The sequence below is a fragment of the Talpa occidentalis genome, unplaced genomic scaffold, assembly GCF_014898055.3.
Source record: "Talpa occidentalis isolate TD23 unplaced genomic scaffold, MPIMG_talOcc4v2.1 talOcc4.7, whole genome shotgun sequence".
In the NCBI taxonomy this organism is placed as follows: Eukaryota; Metazoa; Chordata; class Mammalia; order Eulipotyphla; family Talpidae; genus Talpa; species Talpa occidentalis.
Window position 1 is genome coordinate 127,661,608 of NW_023605083.1, and position 19,626 is coordinate 127,681,233.

Below are 19,626 nucleotides of genomic sequence, written 5' to 3' on the forward strand. Positions count from 1 at the left end.
CTTACTTCTGCACCCGCCTCTGGCCACCTGTTGGAACTGCAGCCTGACTTATGTCAACCTCTGCATGAATCTGAAAACAAGCAGAGCTGCTTTTCTCAACACAGTGCGTGCTTTATCGAAGTGACCTTTTAGCATGTAACGTGTCGGAACTGCCTTTAAATTGATCATTTTAAGTAACGCTTCCACCCATTATAAAATTTAAAGGTAATGTCATCTAATCTCTGGATCGCTATCAGATAGAAGGCCCCATCTGATTTAGAATATTGGAGAATGGCACAGAAATATAAACATAATAAATACCACTAGGTGACTGGAGTGAGCAACTGAGTCAGGAAATCCAGGCTCAGAATTCATTTTCTATTTATCACCAGTGAGGAAGCTAAGGGGCAGGCCTATGAGCACAGAAGCACCATCACACAAAACTGGGGTGTAAAACCAGTAACATTGTTTAAAGGCTTGGAAACATCGTATCAACTAAGGATGCAATTGTGTTAAAAGAGCAGATGGTCTTAACTCATTTTTAAGGCTGGAATAACTTTACTTTTGGGAAGGGAAACAGTGTACATTTATACTGAAAACTTCTTCAGTGCTCAGAGTTAAAACAGAACCTCTTTGATCATGGAGAAATGTGCTGACCACTGCCTGGCCTTTCCTGTCCGTGGCTCCTGTGCTCTAAGAATCACTTTGGCCACAGTGACCCTTTTCTGTCAGTCCCAATAGTTTCAAGTCGAAACAGCTGGTGGTACCAATCCGTTCCAGAGTCACAGCTGCCCGGAGCGGGGATCAGAAACCAAGGTCCAGAGGCTAAATCCAGCTCACTGCCTATTTATCCTTACAGCCTGTGAGCTAATTGTGCCTTTTACATTTTTCCATGATGTATAAAAAGGATTCATGATGTGTGAACATTTTATGAAATTTGAATTTCACTATCCATAAATAGCCTTTCATTGAACAGTACTCACTCACCTCTCGTCCATGGCTGCTTTCAAACTCTAAGGGCAGAATGTGTATGGTGGACCTTTCCAGAAAAAGTTGGCCGAGTTTCGGCATGGAGAGTCTTATGTGTTAAGCTCCCCCTTCTTGGAGGAGTTAAAAGTTTTTGCAGAAAAGTTTAAAAAAATTACTTACTTGAAATGAATCCTTGAGTTTTGACGACTTTAATCAAGCCAAACAATGAATGTCAATAAGTGAATGCACAACCAAGCAGTCTCTTTTAAATAAAAAAGCCATCCATTTAATGCAAATCTAGAAGTACCAGAATATCACAAATACAGAACAAATCAGCAGTCTTATTTTCATTTTCTTCCAGACATTTAAAACCTTGATCGACAAACTGAAATTGGCATACATCTTTTTTTTTTTTCATGCAGTTAACAGAATGGACAGAGCAGATCGCTCAGAGATCAGTTATAAATACTAAATTGTATTGAACATTCATAGTAAAAAATGGTGTAAAGTGCTGAAGTCACGTGTTTGAAAACTGCCACAAGCCCAAAGTCCTTCTCAAGCTGTGACAGAAATTTGCTGCATCCACCTTATTTCAGGTGTGTGTGTATGGCAGACACTTTGTCACTTTTTCCTCTGCCCTCCCCAGAGTTTTACAGATTGTCCTATTTCTATGGCTGATAAAATGCTATACAAAAAGTAGCAGGTGGTGATGAAATATGCCACTTCCATTTCAGTGCAGAGAAATATTCAAGCTTGTGTGTACCTGTAACCAAACTAGGCTTGTTATTTTTCCCCCTGAGTTTTCGTAAATTAACAGTAAAGTCTAAGGAAGATGGGGCACCGAGCTTTGCTTATCACCTGTAAAGTGGAATTCGTTCCAGGCGAGTGAGAAGTCACTTATAAACCTCACACTGGCCTTCTTTATGGGAAGATGCTAACGCAAGAAATGCCACATGTATAATGTCGCTCCAAAAAAGTCACTAAGTTACCTGGTAACTCTGGCCACTTGGAGCAATCCAAGCTTAGAGAAGATGAGAAGGGATAAATTGCAACCTGTCGTTCGTGAAGGTAAAGTAAATGTCTCTGCTACCCCACGTAAAATAAGAGATGCTTCAACAGTTTGATGTTATTTTTTTTTTTTTAAGAAAAAAATCAGAAATGCTGCAACAATTCAGTGAAATATAAGTCCGATCAAAGAAGATCCTCAAGTATTCTTAGGTGATAAAACAAATTATTGAAAAAAGCTAAGGCGATTTGCTAGTCATTTCCCCCTTTAAATAGCACACGTTGCCTTAAATCAAATTGGAGAATCATTGTAACTTGGCCTTCTGTGAGAATTCTTTGAGGCATTTAAGGACTGCAGAAAGGAGGTAAGAGGCTACTAGGGTGTCAGATTCTTTTCTCTTTTGATTAATCATCCTAGAATAACTTAATAATAAATAGTGATTTAAATTAAAGACACTACGATCACATATTTCTGAATATTTAAAAGCAAAAGGAAATATATTTTTTGAATGCCATTTTAGCTACTCTGTATGGAAATACTTCTGGTAATGACTGGCCTTAAAAAGAAGTGATCATCTTCACATTTATGAAGTTCAAGTTATAGACAGATTTTTAAATTTCTGTGAATTAGCCAAAGGTTTGGTGTTAGACTGTACTGCATTTCCATGGGAAATTTGGGAAGTGGAGGCCATCAGTTAATGGAAAGCTCCATATTTTTCAAAGCCTCAAACAATGTACTCATTTCTGAAAATGAGACATTCCAAAAATAATTAAAGATTTTTTTTTTTTTTTGAATGGCCGATTTCATTTCCAGGACCTGCACGATCATAGGTGATTGCTCTTCAAACCACTTCGCTGGCTCACGTCACTGTTTTAACACCTCAGCATGCACCAGCGTGATCCTGGCATCTTTGTCTCGCTACCGAGCACAGCCAGATCACCGGGTGGAAGAGTGTTTGGTTGTTTCTGTTTTGGCTTGAAAAACATGCAAAAAGGAAAACTTAAAAGAAAAAAAATAATAAAAGGATGGTGGTGGTGGTGTTCATGGATACATTCCTTAAAAAGGTCATTTAAAGTGGACAAAGCGCTCAGGCCCCCGCAGGCTGTGTCCCCGGCCCCTCCCGGCCACCAGGCAGGTGACGTCATGGGCTAAAAGCACATCATACCGGCTCCGCTTTTGCAGGAACTTTATGCTCATTTTTCCCAAGGTCCATTTCCAGGAAGTCTTCAGGGATGTCCTGTGACGCTTTCCCGCGCTGGCCCTCCGCCTTTGCTTCGCGGGCGAGGCGGCGCTGGCACAGCCCCTGCTTGCAGGGTCTCACGAGCGCCAGGCACAGGGCCGCCAGGGTCATGCCCACCGCGCAGGAGTAGAAGGCTCTGCTGTAAATCTTGCTCTGATCCACCAGCAGACCTGGGAGAAAGCATGTGCCTCCATTAGCAACCCCTCCACACACCCTTACCCAGGCTCCCTTCAAAACCAGAAAGTTCGCATTTCTTGGCCTTCTTAGTTTTGTGTCTCTAAAGAATAAAGGGTGCCCAGGCAGCATCCTTTCTAGAGAAGAGAACCGAGCAGGAAGCACACTTAGCTCCTAGAAACCGGGGGGCGATGGTGCCCTGAGGTATCTAAACGTGGCACAGTTGGAAACATGTTCCTTTGGAAAGGTAATTTTCCTTTCTTTTTTAAACTCGTGGATGGCTAAACAAGTCAATCATTTGGAATCAATCTGATTTCCTTCGTCGTCCTCTTGATTTTTATCCTTCCTACACTTTGCTGATTCTCAAGGCCTGGCCTTAAACAGTGTCTCCTAGCTGAAGGGGTGAACTTGGTTGGGCAGTATACCAAGTGTAAAACGAAGGATGTTTATCTGAGCTGGGCTACAAAATCAAGAACAGGGATTATTAAGATTACTTGTAAATTGTGATTTCCTATCTCAGAGAGACCACGATTCTCAATTTTCAGACATTTCCAAAGCTGAGACAAGGGAAAGAAAACACACAGGAAACACACCAAATCCGGGACCTCCCTGGTGGCGCAGGGGTAAAGTCTCAGCACTATCAAGCTATCGCCAGCTACTGCAGCACGAGTTCAATCCCCGGCCTTCCAGGGAGCAACCCACATGGCGCAGCAGACCTCTCCTCTCTCTCCCGCTGCTCCCCTCAGCAGTGTATTTCGTCAGTCTGCCTATTCTGCACCCTGCTCCGTCTCCGGTGAATCCTCTCACCCTCCCGCGTCTCTGGCCTGTACCCCCATTCTTGTATAAATAAATCAATCTTAAAAAAAAAAAAGCACAATCCTGCCCCGCACCATGGCGCGTTTTTCGCGTTTGTTACCTGCAAGGGGCGGGCCCGCCAGCCCCGACAGACTCTGGATGAAGACGTACACGCCGGCGGCTGAGGGCATCTTCTCGATCCCCACCACATCCTCCTCGGCGAGCAGCGGGATGTGGGTCCCGGCGACTGTCCCAACCATGCACCCGAAAAATATGCTACAGGACATGAGGCCCCAGAACTCAGTCGCAAAAGTAAAGGCAAACAGCGACCCGGTCAGGAAGACGACGCAGATGAGTTCAATGTAGATCTTGCGGATGGGCTCCCTGTTGAGCACCACGCCGGCCCCGATCCTGCCGAACACCTCGGCGATCGCCATGGTGGACAGCAGGTAGGCCGCGCGGTCCTGCTCGATGCCCAGGCTGATGCCCAGCGGGATGATGTAGAGCGACGGTGCGAAGAAGCCCAGCGTGGCAAAGAGCCCGAACAGCGCGTAGCAGATGAAGCCCTTCTCCTTCAAGACCGAGAAGTCCAGCAGCGGGGCCCCGTGGGCGCTGGGCCGGGGCCTGGCGGGCACCAGGTTCTGCTGTGCAGGCGCCCTGGCCTCGGGCTCCCCGCCGCCCTGACTAGGCACGTTTTTGGGTGAGGTAGTGAGCTCTACTCCTGAGTCGATGGAATCAATGGAGGTGCGCGTTTTCTCGTTCTCCAGCATGTACTGCGCTTCTTTGCGGTGTTCCTGGGTCATGACTTTGGGGGACCCCGGAGGTCTGATGATGATGGGTCTCAGCAGCGCCCCACAGACCACGATGTTGAGCTGCAGCAGCCCCACGAAGAGGAGGCTGCACCTCCAGCCGATGTGCTCCTTCAGAGCCGTGATGGCTGGGCAGGTGGGGGAGAGGGAGAGGACTCAGGTTAGAAATGGGCTCTAGGGGACTCCCTGGTGGCTCAAGGGGTTTAGTCTCAGCACTACAAAGCTATCACCAGCCTCTGCTGCATGATCCTGGCCAGGGAGCTACCCACATGGCACAGCAGACCTCTCCTGTCTTGCCCGCTGCTCCCCTCAGCAGTGTATTTCAGTACATCTGCCTGTTCTGTTCCCCACTCTGTCTCTGGTGAGTCCTCTCCTCCACCCACCTCTGGCCTGCACCCCAGCTCTTGTATGCATAAATGAAAAATGGACCCCAGGCCAGGGGGAAGTACCAGGAAGAAGTAAGGATGCAGATTTCCTCATGACTTGTGTAAAGATCTACTCAGCCGCGACAATGCAGGCCTGGACTATCTCTCACTGAGCTTTGGTGCCCTTATGAACCCAGAAGGAGAACATGGCCGTGATGATGATTATCTGGAAACCAAGGTTTTTGGTCCCGGCTCCAAAGGTGCTTTGGTGAGGGGGTGGGGGGTGTCCCTAGGTGGAAGTGCAAAGTGAAATGAGTCTGGGCTCTTGGTCACGGTTATCAGCACTGGCTGCCGGCTGAACCCAGTTTTGACAATGGGTTTGGGGGGCTGCAGCCACGCTCATTCGTTGACCCCAGTGGATGCCGCTGGGAGGAAATCGGCAGACCTAGGGACCATGAAGCCTAAAATATGACTATCTGACTTTTAAAAACAGAATTTGCCAGCCCCGGAGCCAAATCATTTACAGCACTCACTCAACCCTGAATAGTAATGGATTACGTGAGAAGCAGAGAGTAGGAGCATGCATGACTCTCCTAGAATTAACTGACCCAGGGCTCCCAGTTCCATCTCGTGGAAGGTCTTTAACTACAGCCCCCCCAACCCCCCCCTCCCGTCCTGCCAGGAGGTTGGGTCTGGCTGCTGGCCAGAGGCAGCCTGCAGAGGCCAGCTGGGCACCCCCTCACATTCACTGGAGGAATGTGAGGTTAGGGGTGTTGCCCAAGGGGATACAGAGCCCCACAGTGACATCAGGTAACGCAGGCTCCACAAATCCTAAAGTACCTTCTTCATCATCCCAGAAAGGCGGAATGTTCACTTTACCCTCTTGTGATTCTTTGAGAACTGGCAGGTGTGTGGTTACCCAGAAGTCAGTTCAGCAAGGCAGACGCCCTCCTTGGGGGGTTCTGCTCACTTCTGCACCATGTGTTTTTGTTCACACCTCTTGTTCCCCCCCGTTAGTATGGGAAATGGAAGATTGCAAAATACTTTCGACGTGGGCATTTCGAAGTCCTTTATACTCATTTGGCAATATTGGTCTGAATTCCTTTCTCTAACTTTGTCCAAGCGCCTACCAGATGCCAGGGAGATGCCCGGTGAGGGGACAAGGCCCAGCGCACCCTCAGCTCATTCACGGGGCACCCATGCGCTTTCCCCTCAGCCCTTGCTTTAGAAAAACTTAAAACCAACAGAAAAGTGGAAAAAATGGCTCCCCATCCTTGCTCATCCTTTAGCGAAATCCCCACATTAACATGTTTCTGTCTCTGTCTCTCGATGACAGATACATTCATTTTTCTGAACTATCTGAACAGACTCACACATTATGGCCTCTCACCCCTAAGTAATTCCACATGTGTCTCCTTTGAACAAAATGTAACCCGTGGACAGACCCATCAAGAAACAGTGGAGAGCAAGGAGTGAAGCTGGGTCTCCGAGGTTATCTGTCTACTGCGTACGGGAGTGTGGTTCACATATTCATGTTAAGAGAGGGAAACAGACCAGGGATAAAAATCTCACTGTGCGGGGCCCCCCTAGTGGTGCAGGGGTTAAGACACAACCTATGAAGCTATCCGCAGCCTCTGCAGCATGAGTTCGATCCCCGGCCAGGGAGCTGCCCAGCGAAGCAGACCTCTCCTGTCTCGCCCGCTGCTCCCCTCAGCAGTGTATTTCAGTTGATCCGCCTGCTCTGCTCCCCACTCTGCCTCTGGTGAATCCTCTCACACCCTTCACCTCTGGGCTGTACCCCAGTTCTTGTATGCATAAATAAATAAATCTTTAAAAAAATTTCACTGTGCGGTAACCCACACACAGATAATGAAACTGACTTCATCAGCATAACTTAAATCCACATGGAATATGGCTCTTTGGACAAAAAAAGAGGAATAACAGTATGAACCATCCCAAATCACTACATGGTTTGTGTAGGAACGGACATCTCACGCCTTGTCACTACATGTGGGTCACGTGCCTTCCCATTTATGAGAACTTGGACTAGTGTTAAAAGGTTTGAACTCCAAAGAGGGGGATTAAGGAGCCTAAACATTTACTGGAGTAGACAGCAAATGAGCTTCCCTCATGCAGACAGTAGCCATGACCACCCGCCCAGCTGAGTGCAGCAAGAACAGTGGGACTGCTCCCCTGTTCCACGCTGGAGACACCTACCTGGTGCAAAAGCAAACATGGCGAAGCATTCTCCTGTGGACGCGACCGCAGTGACCACCGAGCGTCTCTTGTCAAAGTACTGGGACAGGATGGTTACCGTTGGGAGAAAGCTAAAGCAATATCCCAAACCTGTGGAAGAAAGTAAAAAAAAAACCAAAACAAACAAAAACACTGATTGATACTGGGAAGATGTGTTGGAACAGGTGGGATCTGTGTGATTCTGCTGGGAGTCCAGTAAATTTATTCTGAAAAAGGTGCCACAGCAAAGAAAAATGGGTTCAGAGGTCTTGATAAGCTCGAAGAGTTGTAGAGGGCTGCGAGGTGCACAAAACCTGCTTTCTGGTTCCCCCTTTTCTGCATTTTTTTCAAAATTATATAATTCACGATGGACCAAACTATTATTGAATATAGTTTTTATAGAAGACTGCTAGTTGGAAGTAAGTAGGTTTTGAGAGGACAGAAACAAAGACTTAAAAAGTATATAGACCTTCACTATAGATACTTAGTTACAATTTGCACCCTTTTAAATGGATATCTGATAAATAATCTGTGAGGAATGTACACTCATTATAAAGCGAAAAAAGTCTTAGCACCCCAAGAATAACACACTGGACCCTCTCCTACAGCTCAGGCCCCTTGGACCCCTATTTGAGAGATACTGGCTAAGGAAATTCAAATCATCCCTTGTGAAATATGTTTTTGGCTACAAACTATCATGCAAGAGAAGTTCCCTTTATTATTGATAAATGTTATATAAGAACTCATGGGCATACCTCCCCGTGTCCCCTGGGTCCTGCAGCCCCAGTTCAAAACCACTGACCTGGGATGTTGTTCATTTTAAAGACAAAAGAGAGAGGAAGAAATACATTTTGGGTTTCATTCCTCGCTGCTCTTCTTTGTTGCTCAAACTAAGCACGGGGGGAATTTGTGCATCCAGGAGAAGCACTCACCAGACACGAGGCCGATGGCGATGTACATCTGGTAAACCTTGTGTGAGAAAGATGCCGCCACCATCCCGCTGCTGACGAGCAGCCCTCCGGCCATCACCACCAGCCGGTGTCCGAATCGGGCGCTCAGGACCGTGGAGAGGGGCGCTGTAATGGAGACCCCGCAAGGTGCTATTTTAACTCGCCGTGCATGGCCTGATCGTGAGCTTTAATAAGATCCTGCTTTGAAGTCTTGAACACAGAGAGACGATGAAAACTGTATCACACACCTTATGCACTGGTTACTTAAGGCAGTTCAAGAATCGTTGCACTGTTAATTCATTTCTAATAATCCCCATCATAGGGCACCCACCACCAGCTCACCCCTAAGTCACCACCATATTTCAGTATTTGTTTACATTGGATCATATTCTTCCAGCTCCTTAGAGAGGGTGCAATGTCATAGGGTAAAATTGACATCTAGATTTTCACATGGAAGATTTGCACTCATCACGAGCACCTATAATATCAGGTTCATGTTTATGTTATCCGGTAATAAAAATGGTTTCTCCTGGGCCTCCCTGGTGGCGCAAGAGGTTAAGTCACAGCACTATGAAGCAATCCGCAGCCTCTGCAGCACGAGTTTGACCCCCCCACCCCCGCCAGGGAGCTACCCACATGGCACAGCAGACCTCTCCTGTCTCCGCGCTGCTTCCCTCAGCAGTGGATTTCAGTCAGTCTGCCTGTTCTGTTCCCCATTCTTGTCTCTGGTGAATCCTCTTAGCCCCACCACCTGCACCTCAGGCTTGTACCCCAGTTCTTATATGCATAAATAAAAATAAATCTTTAAAAAAAATGGTTTTTCCTGCAAGTGTTGAGTCATCTTTTCCCCCTGTAGGCTGTGCTTTGGATTCTTAAGAAGCTCTAATTAGGGTGAAATACTAGCTCAGTTTCGCCGGGCTCTTCTGAAAGTGAAATATGGTGAGCATGGGGTGAAGTCTCAGTTTCGCACACCCACAGGAGGGTGGCTGCTGCTGTGCACCTTGCTTGTTTCTGTACTGTCCCAGGACACCGACATCTGGCAGCCTAGTTCTGTGTCACTTGGCTGAGGCTGATCCTGACAAGCAGACTGGGCCAGGGGAACCGTGGGGGTGAAGGAAGAGCAATGCAGAACAGAACATGCTGGAAAGGGGCAGAAAAAAAAAAGCACCACATTGTGCTGGGGTTAGTCCCTCCAGCTCTTATGTTGGCGGAGGGTAAAGGAATAATGAATTTGGCGGCATCTTCCAGTTGAGGAAGCAGCAGTCCAGTGCCACCAGCCCTGCACTCCGCCAGGGCACCGGTGCCTGTTTTGGAACTTGCTCCGTTATCGCTTCCTCTGGCTATTGGTTCACATCCCATAATGGTCTTTGCAATAATTTGGTTAGCTACTGAGTAAAAAAAAAAAAAAAAAAACTACAGCCCATAATGAAACCACTATAATTATTTTTAGGCAGTATGTTGACCCAAAGCATTAACTACTAGAAGTAATAGCATTTAGGAACAATATCTCCTGGTATAATAGTATTAACTGGAAATTTCCTGCAGATTACATTGTTTCCTTTGGCTATTAATGAGCTAAAACTGAAGGTAAGGGCTTTTCTTTTTATTTAGATGGCCAAATAGAAAACTTGGGTTCTAATGTGCTGAAATGGTCTTTCTGAGAAGGAAACATTTTACAGTTTCAAAATGAAGTATCTTATACTCCAGCTGGAACTGGGAGCTCGTCCCCAAAACACCTGCAGGAGGCAGTGCCAGGGTGGTCCTGAGATCTGGTAGGTGCATTTGAATTAGGCCTATTTAGGATCAAGAAAACGTTAGTATATTAGACGTTATACTGGAGCCCTTCTTAATTTGATGCTGTGAGACCTGTGTTATGATTAGCTACAAAGGTCCTAGAGGGAAGCAGGTGTTTGGATTCAGAGTGTACCCCCGAACAGTATTTATAATTTTACATTAGTCTTTCATACCATCCCATTGTCTTCTTTCATGTATCCATAGCTGTACATTTCTAATCTGTTTCTTTTTTTTTTTAAAGATTCATTTATTTATGCATACAAGAACTGGAGTGTAGACCAGAGGTGTGTGTGTGGCGGGGGGGGTGGTGGGGGGTGGGTGAGAGGATTCACCAGAGACAGAGTGGGTCAGATCCTTGGCCGGGGATTGAACTCAGGTTGCAGTGGCTGGCGACAGCCCGATGGTGCTGTCTTCAACCCCTGCGCCACCAGGGGGGCCCTCCAATCTGTTTCTTAAGCATGAGGATGAGGGCCTAGCATTTTGAGAGCTTCAGCTGTTGCATCTTTAGAGAAAAGGCAGCATCACCACAAAGCTGCCATTTACTCCTGTCCCCTTGAAACCATATTAATTGGGGCAAGGAAGGGCCAACAGGTCACAAAAGGAAATGCTTGGTATAAACACGGGACCATTGGTAGTCAGGCAAATTAAGGGGCCTCTGCTCATAGAGTGCTGAAGGGGACAGATGTACTCACCTGTAAATGTTAAGACAAATACACAGATTGATATGATCCATGAGATCCTGCTATTAGATTCATCAAAACTGTCCATTAAATCATTGAAGAAGACACCGAATGATTTGATGATGCCGTAGGTAAAGATTTCAACGAAGAAGAAAGAAACAGCTACAGCCCAGCCCCATCCTCCATCAGGCACTTGAGTATAAACGTTGGCTGTGGAACAAAGCCGCGATTTCTTTTGGGTCATTCTTAATCTGAAATGAAAAGTCGAAAAAAATTCAGATCAGCAATAGCGTGAAGGTTGACGCTCACCCTCTCTGGCAAACATCAGCGAGAAGCACCCCTTTCGTGTTTCTGATGAATATTTAAATCATGTGCTCTTAGTATAAAGTCCTTGGGTATTAATAATTATATATAGATTTATTATTTAGTATATATATTTAGTATATATTTTATAGATTTAATCATTATACATATATCTGTGGAGTCCCCATAGCATTTGGAATGAAGACTTCCGAGCTGTGACAGTTTAATGGAACAAACCAACATAAGGAATCAGGACGGGCTATTAGAGGCCTCTTGAAAGACAGCGACTGGCCTCCAGACCAAGTATGGATGCTTGATGTTGAACTTGCAGACAAGTTAGGTGCAGGAAGACTGAACCAACCATGGGAATATTAACCAGAAATGAAGACTAAAAAAAAAAAAAAGAGGCTAAGAGGCCAATATGGACAGTACATCTAGCCCCTTCCACGGGACAAAGGCTTGAGATACCATCTCTGCTGGCTGCCGCTGAATGAAGCTATCTCTCCTTAGCTCACTTCCCACGGAGCAACCTTCTGATGATGATCTGGTGTCCCCTGCACGTACACAGGGACTCAGGACAGCATGTAACTATTAATCAAAAGGTGGGAGTCCTGTCTTCTGGGAGTTTGTTAGCGTGAGTTAACTCCTACAGTTGGTCACCAATTGGTGTGTTAGCAACTGAATTCACATATAACAAATACTGCAGCATGTAATGAATAAATAAAGCTGCACCAACTAGCAAGGCCTGGGCAGTTGGTGAATTTAACCCAGTTATGCCAAACCTCACCTACTTTTTTGTTCAAACCTGAACAACCATCAGAACAAGCTCAATAAGATGATACACTGTATTTAACAGTTGGGGCGGGGGGTTGACTTAAGTCTTCTGCATGGGGCTCTAGCACATGATCCCTCATCTTCAAAGCCTTTGCAACTAGACAGACTCTGAAACAGAGCTGTGTGTGAGTGCAACTGAAAATCAATAGCTATAACAACAAACGAGCCTGTGGCCTTCGGCTCTTCTGTGGCAACTATATAATTCTCTACGATTACATAGCTGTACCCCAGTGAATTTGAGGTTGACTACAAGGTGTCATACTCAAGTACTGAGAACGGTTTTATTGATAATGGAGGGCAATTGACAAAATAACAGGACTCAACATCATCTATCGAGTAGACTTGCCAATTTCTGATACTAGCATCTAATAATCTGAATTTACCGTCAATCTTAAAAAGCAGCAAATCTGACTTCATATTGTTCATCGTGCTGATAGCACCATCCCCACAAACCTGGTGCTTTGAAGGGCTCTGGGCTCACTGGCCTCATGACTACCAAGCGTTTGCTTGAATGACATGGGGCAGAAGATGCTGTCCGCAGCTGGTGGTCTCTGCAGCAAAGGCCTTGGCCTTCGGACTTGGGTCCGTGCGTTCTTCCAAGGGTGATGGAGCTGGCAAGGCCAGTCACAGCTCAGCTCATCATAATGTTCCCCGTTATGGGAAGCAACTGATTTGAGACAGGAGCCCAGGACCCTCCAGCAAGTGAGGTTTTCACCATCCCTCCTTCATCAGATTTTCAAAGTTCACCCCTAAGATGAGGCAGCTGGAGCAGAGGGATGAAAAGAGGTACCGGGTTGAAGACTTACAAGGCCAAAGAAAAAGTGCTGGCAGCATTGCCTAGACTAGTTCTGTCTCCAGGGAGTAGGACGGGGGTGGGAGGGGAAGTGGGGGAGCTCAGGGCCTCAGACTTCACCACCTCCCCCCCATGTCACCTCCCACCAGGCTGTTTGTTGGAGCTTTTCCTTGTGAGCTCAGGACTCCTTTGCTAGCCTGTAACCAGCTCCGCGTGTCCAGGACAAGGAATATTTTTGAAACCGTGCATTGTCAAAACCTGTGTTTGCTCGGACTGTGAATGGCCTTCCTTTCTTGGAACCACAAAACCCACTGGTTAGTCAGCCTCCCAATGTCCTTCCTCACTGGACCCCAACTTACTTCTGCAACCTCATTTCTTCCTGTCTCTTGCTCTTTGGGTGCTGACCACCTTGCTTGTGGCCGTGGCCTCCTGCCGGCACCCAAAGGCCACACGCCACCCCTCCCTCCACAGTGCTTCCTTTGCCCCATGTGACAGGTACCGGCCATAGTGGGGTATTAGTGTACTTTTATGCACTTATCTATAAGCTCCATTAAAATCTAAGCTCACAGAGAACAAAAGCTGGGGTCTAGATCTCTTTGGATCCCTCCATCTGTCCCCAACCCCAGTACCTTGCACACAACTTTTATTATTTATTTTTAGCAATGTACCTACTAGGTGTTGAGAGGACAGATCGTCCTGGTCTCTGTGGGTGTTGTTCTTTTTGATGATAATAAGGGGCCTGGAGGCTGAGAAGCATCATATTTAAAACCATCCAGTCATGACCTCCCAGAGTTTAGTACATTTCCAACAAGCTGTCAGGACCAGGTGGCTGTGAAGTCCAAGGTCACGTTGGCACCACTGTTCTGACCCAGAAGGTGCCCCTGTGACCTTAGAATCTTGACAGAGGGCCTATGGGGTGAAATTGGTAAAGACCCCAAAGAGAATTGAATCTCATTGTACCCTCCAATCACTTTGGAATCAAGAGCCAGAGTCTTGTTGGATTAGATGTGGGGGAGCAGGGCTAAGTGGCAATTTTGGTGCAAAGGTGAGCTGACCTCCCGTCATCAGGAGCCAGCTTTTCCGATCTGGAGACGGATGTCTTCTCTTCTTCCTTGCCTCTTGTGATGAAGGGCTTGGGCTGGCAAAGTGGGGGGATCATGACTAAGCTGTAAGGTCAGGGGAGAGTCAGAACTGCAGAATATTTAAGCTCAAAGGGAATCTGGGACTCATCTTGTCCATCTTTTTGTAAAATCCTACTCACTTTGCAAAATGCAAAAAAACTCAGCTCCAGAGAATTCGTGCCTAAAATGGTCCAGAACCAACTTTCTACCTTCTGGGGCCCTGCTGTGTCAGCCTCCAGGATAGCATTTAATTTAATGAATGAATGTGTATTCGTGAAATGTATTGTTAAATTTTAGAGTAGTCTGAGGTTTATGGAAGAGTTGCCAAGGCCATACAGAGGGGTCGCTTATACCCAGTGTCCAGCTGTGCCCACCGTTAGCACCTTACATTAGCATAGTTCCCTTGTGAACAGTAATGAACCAAAAAGCAGTGGTGTGATACCACGAAGCAGGTGGCCAGGCCTCAGCCGCAAGCATGTTGCAGGCCACGCCTTGGGCTCTTGCATCCTTGTCTAGGGGAGCCCTCACCTCCTCTGCTTTCAGACAAAACCGGGACAGCGTTTTAAGGGCCAGGGAAGGAGGTATTTAATAGAGGTGATGGAGCAATTTTTGTTTTCAAAGCTACATGCCCTCTTGACCTGCATGTGTGGAGGGGTCGAGGAGCTGTTTCACCACTGAACTGTTTGACCTTGAGAAAGTTCCCACGTCTCTGGGCCTGAACTCCTCATCTGTCAAACAAGGAGGTCGGTGGGACTCCTGAAGGTTCCATTCAGCTTTCACAGCTGGGGCTTTTGCATTTTGCACTGGGTGCTAGTAACTGCTTGGTTCTGCAGGCCACACTGGGTGGCTCAAGGGGGCCAGCGAGCTAAGAGGAAGTAGCCAGACTAGATCTTGCAAAGGTGGGCGTGCAGGAGCCCGGAGCTGCTGAGGTTGCTTGGTGACAGCTGGCTACAAGACAGCCGACTTTTGATTTCTCTACTTCTACTTCCTGAACCTTTTTTGGGTGTTCCTTTGTTTGCTTTTTTAAAGTCTGCTTTGCATCTATGCTACTGCACTGAAGCTAGATCCAAATAGAACTTCTGCCCACACCCTCAGGTTTTTGGAGGTCAGCTCTCTTCTTATTACTGGGAATCTCATAAAGCAAAGCTGACACTCCAGAATCCACTCCCACCCCAAAGCTTATGAGTCCAGCATCCTAGTATGGTAATCTCTGAAATAAAGACCACAGTATGGAATCACCATAGAATTAATAACCTGGTTCTAGAACATGCTGGATGATGGCTTGGGCATTTTGCAGACGGGCTGGCTCCTGCAGGGCAGAGCAGTCCACATTCTGCCCCAGAGCCTGAGCCAAGCACAGCACGTGACACATAGTATGTGCTCAATAAGAGTTCATGAAACAAAATAGGAGCTTGGGGCATCCCTGAAGCAATGCACAGCTCCCTCTTTATATAAGCCATCAAGTGAGGAAGAGAGCAAGATAAACCCTTTCCTGGTCCCTCTCCTTCCTTCCATCCATTCAGCAGGCCAGCTCTTTCTGCAAAATGGGGAAACTGACTTAAAAAGCCAGCAGTCCCTATAAACAAAGCAATACTCGAATGGCCTGAGTTTCAAACCCAGTAACTTACAAGTCTCCACAAATTCCAGAACACAGACCTATTGTTATAGGGCAGCCCCGATACAAAACGGGGTGCCTGACTGTGGGTCCTCACCCGCGCGCTTAAAAGGACTTACCAATGCTCTACTGCAGGCACACGCGAAAGGTTAATAAAAGGTTTATTTACAAAGGGAAGGGGAAATGAGGAAATGGACAGCTCAGGGAGAAAAGTGGGAGACAAAGTTTTAAATGAGTCCTACCCGATCCGCTGATCTGGAATCCCAAAGGGCTCTCTGAGAGCTGGCCGCCAGCCAGAAGCCGTGAAGCCAGGAGGCGAGCGACAGAGCGGGAGACCCCAAGGCCCACGTGTTTGGTTTTTATATCCAACCTGGCTGCCCAACTCCACCCTCAGGTCCCAGCCACCCTCCCTTTGGTGGTGATGGGATTTGTCTTTCCCAATGTCTTGATGGCTTTAGTCTGGAGTGGGGGTGGAGTCCACAAAGCCTGTATGGGATTAGCTCAGGACATCATTTCCCCCTAACACTATCTGTTTTGGTTTCATGGTCACATGAATTTATCTGATGGGAAGGGATGGGGCCTCGGAGAAGGGATCTAACTGGTGGGCACTGCGTGACCTGTGGCCTTGGGTAGATCCTGTGCCCCTTGGCCTTCAGTGTCATCAACAGGTAAATAAGGGAGTTGAACCAGACTCAGAGTTCAGATTTCCTGCCCTAAGAACTTCACGGTGTGATAGGCTTTGATCCAGACTTGCTCTAAGTTACCCTTTTATCTTACTCATGTTCTTTGACGCCAGGCCCTAGGTTTGTCTTGTTGAGGTCCTACGTCCTTATTTCTATTGACCATTAACTGGCTGCACCACCTTGGGGAAATCACTTAATCCTTCAGTTTCATCATCTGTAAAGCATCTTAGTCACGGTGGTCTTGAGGGCCTCTGAGTTCAACTGTAAAATGCGACCTTCATGCACACTGATGTTCTTCCAGAGGAAGGACAACCAAATACGTTTGGGAGTAGTTCCCATTAGCCTTTGGTATTCTTCACTTGAAATAAAAAATATTCTGTTAAGACTCCGAGATCTGCTAATGCCCGGGATCTGCTAATGCCCGAGCATCCCACTGTGACTTGGTTTGCTGAAAAAAAGTTCTGACCCGGGGGCAGGGAGAATGCAAAATATTGGCTGATTAAAGACTGTGTTAATCCAGGGTCAGCTCTGAGCAAAGTCCAAAATGCAGGCTTTGGGTGGAGATGAGGAAAGACTCCCTGGACTGCAAAGCTTCGGGCAATCTCTGGTCTTCTGAAAGGGATTGTCTGGAGAACAGCTTTAGACAAGTTGTTCCCATCCCTTGTTTTCAAAACCAATCCGTATTTAGGTGAAGTTCATTTGAATTCTTTAAAAAAAATAAAAAATCAAAACCCCGTCCCACCCAGACCTAAGAGGAGGGCCGCCTAAGAGCTTGGGTTTGCATCATGGCATTCAACCAGTTAGCCCATTTTACGAGGCCCCGGTATGGAAACCCCTAATTTGAGTGTCCTCCTCAGGAGTTCCACTGAGGAAAGTCCTTTTTTTGAAAACCACAGAAGGAAAGCCGGGGTCAGCTTCTCCACGAAGCTGGTTGTTTATGCACATACTGTAACTGTAACTTTCTCTCTTGGCCGCCCTTCCCTTAATTAGGAGAAGGGGTATTTCTCTGGCCCCAGAGAGGATGCCCTGTTAACCCTTTAACTGCCATGTAATGGTGCTTGGGTCTGGCGAGCTGCTCCCTTCGATTCCAGCATAAGCACTTGGTAGCTTTTGCACCCAACACACGCATGTGACGAGGCTTTGCAAAAAACAGTAAAATAACCGAGAAATCTCCTTCCCAGGATAAAAACCACCTCCTTGGAGAACGGGCGGGCCCTGAACGTCTAGCTGCAAACCAGACCAGCTTCCAGGTTGACAAGTTGCAAAGGCTCTTCCCCGGCGGCTTCCGGGCACCTCCGCTAAGCCCCAGCACGCCCTCTCCCCGGTTTTGGTGACTTACAAGCCACCTGACAAACTTCTGTTACCTGCCTGCTGGGGGAGGGTGGGGTTGCGTTTAGAAAGCAAGCAAGTGCAAAAACAAACCAGAAGGAAATGACCCATTTTCTCGCAAAATCCTCCCCCCTCGCTGCAGACCCGCTGGGCTGCAGGAGGCTGCTCTGCAGCTGGCGGCTCCGGGGGCGCGGGCGCAGCGGGTCCGGCCGCCGGCGGCTGACAGCTCTGCCGGCCACTGCGCGCGGGACCCGCCTCTGCGGGCACGTCCCGGTCCCCTCGGGGGTCGCCCCGCCTGGGGGTGCGGGGAGCCGGGAGCCCCCACCTTCCCCGGGGCTGCCTGGGGGCGCCCCGCGCGCGCGCGCGCGCCCGGGAAGGCACCTCTGACATTTGGTTCCCGTGACGCGCAGGCAACTTGATGCGGAAAACGCACGACGGGGTGAGCCCCGCGTCACGGGGGAGCCCCTCCCCGGGGCGGGGGGGCCACGCCAAGGCCGGGACCCCCCGAGGCATTGTCCGGACCGGCTGCTCCGGGAACACGGACCTTCGGAACCGCATCTCGGAGCGGCCCGCCCTGGAGAGCGCGCGTCCCCCGGCGGCCCCGAGCACTCCCGATGCCCAGAATTTTTTTTTTCCGGGAAAACCTCTCCAAAAGGTTCAGATGTTAAGTTGTCTCCTGCGCCCCCCCGAGCCCCTCCCGCCCCCCAAGCTCCCCACACAGATTAAAAAACAACAACAGCAACAACCACCCCACCCGGCACGACCAAACTTTTAAACATGCAAAATAATAAAAGCGACTCACCAAGTTAGAAGGGAAGAGAATAAACCCCAAAAGGCTCCCAATAAGGCGGAGGCCGGGCTTCCCCCTCCTTATAAGCCTCTGGGTAACACGAGAAAGGCTTAACCCCTTCGGGCGCGGGCGCGCGTCTAGCGCAAGTTGGCTCGGGCGGCTGAGCCCCGGGCGCGGGGCCCGCGGCTCCCAGGGCCGGCCCCGACCCGCTCCCTCGCCTCGGGCGCCCCGACCACACCCTCCCCCCGCCCCCCGCCCCGGCCGCCTGCGCCCCGGCCGCGCGTGCTGCCGCGGGTGCCCGGGGCTCGCCGTGCCGCCTGTCTCTTATCCTATACCGGCTGCAGCCGGTCTCCGCCGGCCTCGGGGGCGCGCCGCCGCCGACCATGTGCTGCGAGCGCCGCCAAGGAGGGGGCCGGCCTGGCGCGCGCGCGCTGGCCCACGTGGATCGGTGCCGCGCCGCGCGCGCGCCCGCGCCGGGCCCGGGCTCGGGGTCACGGAAGGTAACGGCGTCGCTGCCCCCCGCCAGCCGCGGGGTCCCCCGGCGCCGCCCCCGCCTGCGCCGCCGGGGTCCTTGGCGCGCCGCCGCGTGCCCGCCCCCGCGCGCAGCCCCGCGCGCCCGGCCGCTGCGCTTTGCAAGTGGGGGCCACGGGCGTGTTCGGGGCGCTGCACCCGCTCGCGGAGCACCCACGGCCGGGGGCGCGCGGGCCCGCCTCCCTGCGCGCGGACCCCCGGCGCGCCCACCGCCCGGGCCCGCCCGCACCCCGGGGATGTGGGGGCTTGGGAGGGGCGCGGAGAGCGGCGCCCCGGGGCTGGTCCCGCGCGGCGCTGCGGGCGGCGGCGGCTCGGCGCCCGCCCCGGGGGGAACAGGTTCCTGCCAGTTTGGGTGTGAGCTGCGCGCGCGGCACCGCGGACCCCGAGTTCCTCTTCCTGCACCCACTTCCCCAATTTCGTCAACTCGCGCACCCCCACAGTTCCCTTTCCGGTGGGGGGGGGTGCCGCAGGGGAGCCCGGGGAGCGTGCCGGCCCGGCGGCGCCGGGTGTCTGGCTCCCCCCTGGGCTGCGGCAGCGGCTCCTGCATCCGCCGCGCGCGGAGATGGGCGCCCGGGGCTGAGTCAGCATCCCCGCCCGGGGCGCGCGCCCGCCACGCAGGTGCACGGCTGCC

At 49.7% G+C, this 19,626-nt stretch overlaps 2 protein-coding genes and 1 non-coding gene across 6 annotated transcripts in view; 1 reads left to right on the plus strand and 2 right to left on the minus strand.

Annotated features, from left to right (window-relative positions):
• The window catches only part of ARSG (arylsulfatase G), a 91,266-nt gene that overhangs the window by 3,971 nt on the left and 67,669 nt on the right, over nt 1–19,626 (plus strand). Inside the window, exon 1 of one of the 2 annotated variants that reach the window (XM_037494802.2) lies at nt 18,942–18,964. The exons of the other annotated variant lie outside the window; for it this stretch is intronic. The gene's annotated coding sequence lies outside the window, so the exon portion shown is untranslated. Of the gene's footprint in view, nt 1–18,941; nt 18,965–19,626 lie in introns of those variants that run through there. 2 annotated transcript variants of the gene reach the window in all.
• SLC16A6 (solute carrier family 16 member 6) lies at nt 1,188–18,620 on the minus strand. 3 transcript variants are annotated; one of them, XM_037494799.2, is made up of 7 exons: nt 18,477–18,620; nt 12,587–12,896; nt 11,009–11,247; nt 8,505–8,648; nt 7,555–7,683; nt 4,285–5,100; nt 1,188–3,364 (listed from the first exon to the last, which is right to left on the minus strand). In XM_037494799.2, exons 2-7 carry the CDS (start codon nt 12,649–12,651, stop codon nt 3,114–3,116), a joined length of 1,644 nt encoding a protein of 547 aa, XP_037350696.1. In that variant the 5' UTR covers nt 12,652–12,896; nt 18,477–18,620; the 3' UTR covers nt 1,188–3,113. The 3 variants fall into 3 exon arrangements, with proteins under 3 accessions (XP_037350696.1, XP_037350697.1, XP_054545720.1); XM_037494800.2 differs by lacking the exon at nt 12,587–12,896; XM_054689745.1 differs by lacking the exons at nt 12,587–12,896; nt 18,477–18,620 and adding an exon at nt 15,905–17,077.
• On the minus strand, nt 14,470–14,597 carry LOC119233187 (U6atac minor spliceosomal RNA). The gene has a single exon (XR_005122336.1). It is a non-coding gene; the product is annotated as a U6atac minor spliceosomal RNA (small nuclear RNA).